This window comes from Scyliorhinus torazame, chromosome 5, assembly GCF_047496885.1.
Source record: "Scyliorhinus torazame isolate Kashiwa2021f chromosome 5, sScyTor2.1, whole genome shotgun sequence".
In the NCBI taxonomy this organism is placed as follows: Eukaryota; Metazoa; Chordata; class Chondrichthyes; order Carcharhiniformes; family Scyliorhinidae; genus Scyliorhinus; species Scyliorhinus torazame.
The window spans coordinates 172941413-172947790 of record NC_092711.1 but is presented as its reverse complement, the minus strand read 5'-3'; the positions used below and the strand labels follow the sequence as shown (position 1 = coordinate 172947790).

The window sequence follows — 6378 nt, the reverse complement described above, 5'->3', positions numbered from 1 at the left end:
CCCCAATAGCTTCTCAATTATAATTCAACAGTTGCTTCTCAGTACTACTTTAAAATTACTTATCAGCTTGACCCTATTTTGGGTAATCTGTGATTCCCATACACAATTCTTCGAAGTGGTGTCAGGAGTGGGATTGATCTGGTCCAGATCACAGGCTTGAGAAGCAGCATTCTTGTTGAAAGTGGATGGAGATGCTCCTTTGTGAATTCAGGAGTCTACAATGATATTGGTATAAACCTGAAATGACTGATCGATGGTCTGAGAGAGGAAACGGGTGTGCTGGGAGTGAGATATCCTGGGATTTGTAGAAGATTGACAGGGATTATCAGTATATCTTAATCGGCTTTGTAAAGAGGTTCAGAAAGGGTAACATTAAGTTGAAGAAGGTCCAGGATCAGTTAGTCCACAGTACATGTGTGTCTTACAACTGTATGAAAAGTACAAGGAGTTAATGGAATGGGTCAATAAGTTTAAAAACAAAAGTGATGATTAGTTGGCGAGCATTGCTGTCCGACACAATCAGTTATGATTGAAACAGGAGGGGCGGCACGGTGTAGAGTGGTTAGCACTGCTGCATCACGGCGCCGAGGTCCCAGGTTCGATCCCGGCTCTGGGTCACTGTCCATGTGGAGTTTGCACATTCTCCCCTTGTCTGCGTGGGTCTCACCCCCAGAACCCAAAATGATGTGCAGGTTAGATGGATTGGCCATACTAAAATTGCCCCTTAATTGGGAAAAACAGAATTGAATGCTCTAAATTAAAAAAAAACGATTGAAACAGGAGGCACATGTCAATAATAATAATCTTTATTGTCACAAGTAAGAATTATATCAGAAAAAAAACTTTACCAAACTCTGGAACAAAATATTGAATTACAGACATAATACCGACTGGGTGAGGAATTAGAAGATGCAAGGAGGCTGTTAAAGGAATTAGTTCAACAACAAACTGTCACCTCCCCTGAAGCAGACCACATCCTCGGTTTAGATCAAATCCGACAGCTTCGGGAACAAATCAGCAGCAACAGCTCTCATGGCTGCTGTCTCCGAAACCAGAGGAGGTGACCCTCGTGGCTGCTGTCTCCGAAACCAGAGGCGGTGACCCTCATAGCTGCTGTATTCTAAACCAGAGGCAGTGACCCTCGTGGCTGCTGTCTCCGAAACCAGAGGTGACCCTCGTGGCTGCTGTCTCTGAAACCAGAGGAGGTGACGCTCATGGCTGCTGTCTCTGAAACCGTGACCCTCGTAGCTGCTGTCTCCGAAACCAGAGGAGGTGACCTCTGGCTCTTGCTGGGTCAGCCAAGTTGAAAGCACTTCCCCCTCTGCTCTGCCTCTTCTATGCAATGGGGAAATGCTGGTTTGTGTGTGTGTGGTCACCCAGGCCAGGGATACAGGATAGGCTGAGACCCAGGCAGAAAGGGGAGGAGGTGGGGGGGGGGGGGGGGGGGGGGGGGGGGGGGTAAATCGGTGGAGAACTATCCTCATCCACTAGGCTCAGGGAAAAGGTCACCACCCGACCAATCACAGACCCCTTTCTCCCTTTTCATGTCTCTGAAACAGGAATTGGGGTGACAGTGAATATGGACACCAGCCCCACTCATCCTCATCACAATATTAAAAATATTTTAAACGTCCCATGCTGAGTTAGAGAAGGAGGACCTGAAACAGCTTCACCCAGCTGTATGTTCCCAGAGTGAAGCTGAGAACTGGAGAGGGACACTCACTCGGCGAAATAGAACCTGACTTCAGGAGGGCTGTATGGGAAGGGAATCTTGACTTTCACCCAGTTCTAGTTAACATTAAATAGTCTCCCACTGAAATACCGAGTGTTGGATGGCACGGTGGCGCAGTGGCACTGCTGCCTCACGGCGCCAAGGATCCGGGTTCGATCCCGGCCCCAGGTCACTGCACATGAGGAGTTTGCACATTCTCCCCATGCGTTTCACCCCCACAAACCAAAAAGATGTGCAGGATAGGTGGATTGGCCATGCTAAATTGCCCCTTAATTGGGGCAATTTTAATCAAAACAAGCTTTATTTTAAGAACATAGTTAACAAATATATACACCCACAGCAAGAATTTTTATCAATTACAAACATAAAGACACCCCACAGCGACACTTATCTATGTATAACACTGAATGAATTCCCTCTTAACTGTTACTATTCATAAACAAAATCCCATTAACCAAAAACCCCTTTTCAAGGGCATGGTCCAGCACTCTGCATTCTCACTTGAATAAGACTGGCTTTTCCTGAGCTTCTGACCCGTCTCACCAGCAGGTTTAAACTCTTCAGGAAAGCAAATTATAGATTTTAAGTTCCCAAAGCAGGTAGCTATCTGTTTTTTCTTCTTACTGGAACAGATATTTAAAATGGAAATAGAGAGAGACAAGCCAAAACACTTCATTGTTCTGTCTGAGTCCACAGCAGCCAAAACTGAAAGGGAAAGTAAAAACAGTTCACAGAGCCACTGCCCAGCTCCACCCATACAATGACATCACTGAAGCCGTGTGGTAAGACAAAAACTTTTCTGAAAGGGACACTTCCATAACAGTCGGTAACAGGACATCAATCAGTCTTGTCTTACTTTAAAGAAATCAAGGACTTAAAAATGTGTTTGATGCAAACTGATTTAATTAAACTATATCCAGAATATTGAACTCCAGTCCGGTTGCAGGGATTATTAACATCAACTGAATCAAACTCCAACTGTCAGAATGAACATGGTTCAGTCCTGGATGTGATTAAGAGCAGCAATAACAGCAAAATCCAACCCCCATCATCACTTGTGAACTCGCTGGTGGGTCAGCAGAGGTTTTGATCGAGTGAATCCCTTCCCACAAACAGAGCAGATAAATGGCCTCTCCCCCAGTGTGAACTCGCTGGTGTGCCCGCAGGTTGGACGACTTTGTGAACCTCTTTGTGCAGTGAGAGCAGCTGAACGGTCTCTCCTCAGTATGAATTCGCTGGTGGGTCATCAGATCAGCAGCACTTTTGAAGCCGCTCCCACAGTCAGAGCAATTAAAAGGTCTCTCATTGGTGTGAATAACATTGTGTCTCAGAAGGTTGCATGACTGAGTGAATCCCTGCCCACACACAGAGCAGGTGAATGGCCTCTCCCCAGTGTGAACTCGCTGGTGTGTCCACAGACTGGATGACGTTCTAAACCTCTTTATGCAATGAGAGCAGCTGAACGGTCTCTCCTCGGTGTGAATGACTTGGTGGTGTATTAGTTCCCGAGAGCTTTTGAAGCCGCTCCCACAGTCAGAACATTTAAAGGGCCTCTCAGTAGTGTGAGTGACTTTGTGTCTCAGCAGGTTGCATGACTGAGTGAATCCCTTCCCACACTGAGAGCAGGTGAACGGCCTCTCCCTGGTGTGAACCTGCTGGTGTGTCTGCAGGCTGGATGACTGAGTGAATCCCTTCCCACACACAGTGCAGTTGAATGGCGTATCCCCAGTGTGAATTCGCTGGTGCATCAGCAGTTGGGAGGAATGACTAAATCTTTTACCACACACTGAGCACGTGAATGGTCTCTCCCCAGTGTGAACTCGCTGGTGTGTCCGCAGATTGAATAACTGAGAGAATCCCTTCCCACATTCCATGCAGGTGAATGGTCTCTCCCCAGTGTGAACTCGCTGGTGTGTCCGGAGGTTGGATGAAACACTGAATCCCTTCCCACACTCAGTGCAGGTGAATGGCTTCTTTCCGGTGAGACTGCGGCGATGAATTTTCAGCTCAGATGTGTACCTGAATCCTTTCCCACAGTCCCCACATTTCCACCGTTTCTCCATGGTGCTGGTGCCCTTGTGTCTCTCCAGGTTGGACAATCAGTTGAAGCCTCGTCCACACACAGAACACGTGTCGATCTCTCCTCGCTGAGAATGGTGCAATGTTTTTTCAAGCCGTGTAGTTGGTTGAAGCTCTTTCCACAGTCAGTGCACTGGAACACTCTCACTCGGGTGTTTGTGTTGGTGCTTATCCAGTCACATTGCTGTTTAAAACCTTCTGTAGCAGACACAACAAACATTTCTCCTTCTAGATTTAAAGGCTGATAATATTCAGGTCCTGATGAATTGAGTGCCTTTGTCAGATTTTGATGTGAAGTTTGGTTTGAGATTTCTGTCTGCAAATCCTCACCTTGTGGGACCCTGTGAAAGGAGTTTACAAAACTGAACACTGTCAGTACAAGATAGAAATTCAGAACAGTTGATTCTAGTTTCTATGGAACATTCTTTTCTCTCTCATTTCCCAAAAGTTGTAAATCTCTGTCCCACACACTCTCCCTTCATTCTCACTTTGCTGTGTCTAATATTCCCCCTCGCAATTCTCCTGAAGGTACTGACTCAGGCTGAGTGACAGATCCATGCTCACTGCTTCCTGTCCTGGATACAGAAGTCCAAAAATCTTAATTCAGACTGCCAGCCTAATGGAAAGACGTCTATATCATTGGAATAAAGATATGTTTAATGGATAGGATTGTTTCAGTTGGTTGAGATTCAGGGAATTGTGATTGATCATGATCTTGAACTTGCTGCTTATGAGAAGAGTCAAGCAGAGATGATCAATGATTTCTAACTGAAATTGGAAGGGCACTGTAGGGTTACAGAATGGGACGCACTCGAGACTGACAGAATTGGTCGACAGAGAGTCGGCAATGACTCGAGTTGCCGAATGGACTACTTCTGGACTGCAATGACTCTATGACTGGAAATATATAAACTAGATCCAGTACTACAAAAAAACTAGAAATAATAATAAACATAATTTATTACAGGACTATCACAAATATGTCTAATCTGTACCATATAACAACACTAGACATATCTGTGTTCAATATTAATTTACTGTCTCCTAAAATGTCAGCCATCTCATAGAAAATTATGAAGGGAATAGATAGGATGAGTGCGGGCAGGTTGTTTCCACTGGCGGGTGAAAGCAGAACTAGGGGGCATAGCCTCAAAATAAGGGGAAGTAGATTTAGGACTGAGCTTAGGAGGAACTTCTTCACCGAAAAGGTTGTGAATCTATGGAATTCCCTGCCCAGTGAAGCAGTTGAGGCTCATTCATTAAATGATTCCAAGATAAAGATAGATAGCTTTTGAAGAGTAAAGGAATAAAGGGTTATGGTGTTCGGGCGGGAAAGTGGAGCTGAGTCCACAAATGATCAGCCATGATCTCATTGAATCGCGGAGCAGGCTCGAAGGGCTAGATGGCCTACTCCTGCTCCAAGTTCTTATTTTGTTATGTTCTTATCTCCTGGGGAAACCAGGCCTTTAATTGTAAACATTGGGAAAGAGACCATCATTTTAGCCAGACAAATAAATATGTCAAGCTGAGGGAGCAAAGGATGTCAATGTCTTTAATGCCATCCGAGGAAGGAGCTGCGTTTCAAAAGCTATTGATTCTAAACAAACCTGTTGCATTTTAACCTGGTGTTGTAAGACTTCTTACTGTGCCCACCCCAGTCCAACACCGGCATCTCCACACAATGTCTTTAAGAGAGAAACCTGGGCCAAACTTTCCAGAGTCTGCACCCTCCCTGGATTCACTTCCTTTGCCTTTAGTTGCTGCAAGTCACCAATCGAAGGTCAGAATGAGAAAAGAAATGGAAAGGGGGAGAAAATAAGTGTTTTACTGACAGATGTTGGAGACATAAGGAAGCTTCAGTCTGTGTGAAGCTCGATCATCATTAACACAAAGGCCGCGCTCTGATTGACTAGAGGGCCAGAGTCCTTCCGGTTATCCGACAGTTCCCATTGGTCAATACCTTCAGCAGGAAGGTCAAGAAAGGCACTTCTGCACATGCGCAGTCCCGGGGCGGGGGAGAGGTGGGATTTCACGCTCTGGCCGGAGCCGTCATCTGTTTGCCTGGCTTATCTCTCGGTGGTGAGGGGGGAGAAGGGAACAAGGGGTGGGGACGGGGCCGCCATCTCCGGGCCTGCGCACTGGAAGCCGGAGACGTCACCGCGGAGCAGAGTGAAACCATTGTGACGTCAGCGGAAGTTGGACTTCAGAGTAAAACTCCTCTGGGCAATATCTGGGAGCAAATCAATGTTTACCCCTTTCCATTTCTTTCCTCATTCGGGGAGGGCATTATGACTTTCAGTAACTGAAGGGAATAGAACTGAATCCAATCTGCAGATTACACATGTTTTCAGTCCAGTAATGTAAACATATATCTGGCAGCCTGCATGACAGGAAGCAGGGATCTGTCAATCAGCCTGAATCAGCACCTTCAGGAGAATTGGGAGGGTCAATATTAGATACAGCAGAGTGAGAACGCAGTGAGAGTTACTGCTTTTGCAAAATGAGAGTATGTTCCATGGAAATGAGAATTGTCGGTCCTGAATTTCAATCCAGTACTGATGGTGATG

At 45.9% G+C, this 6378-nt stretch overlaps 1 protein-coding gene across 1 annotated transcript; it reads right to left on the bottom strand.

Moving 5' to 3' along the window:
- Positions 1-1445: 1445 nt before the first annotated feature.
- Positions 1446-5927, bottom strand: LOC140422336 (uncharacterized). The gene is made up of 2 exons (XM_072507370.1): positions 5419-5927; positions 1446-4152 (listed from the first exon to the last, which is right to left on the bottom strand). Exon 2 carries the CDS (start codon positions 3793-3795, stop codon positions 2746-2748), a length of 1050 nt encoding a protein of 349 aa, XP_072363471.1. The 5' UTR covers positions 3796-4152; positions 5419-5927; the 3' UTR covers positions 1446-2745.
- Between the last annotated feature and the right edge of the window lie 451 nt (positions 5928-6378).

Bases quoted from the DNA above. Each gene is read 5' to 3' on its own strand.
- LOC140422336 (XM_072507370.1), bottom strand. From the start codon at position 3,795: ATGGAGAAACGGTGGAAATGTGGGGACTGTGGGAAAGGATTCAGGTAC.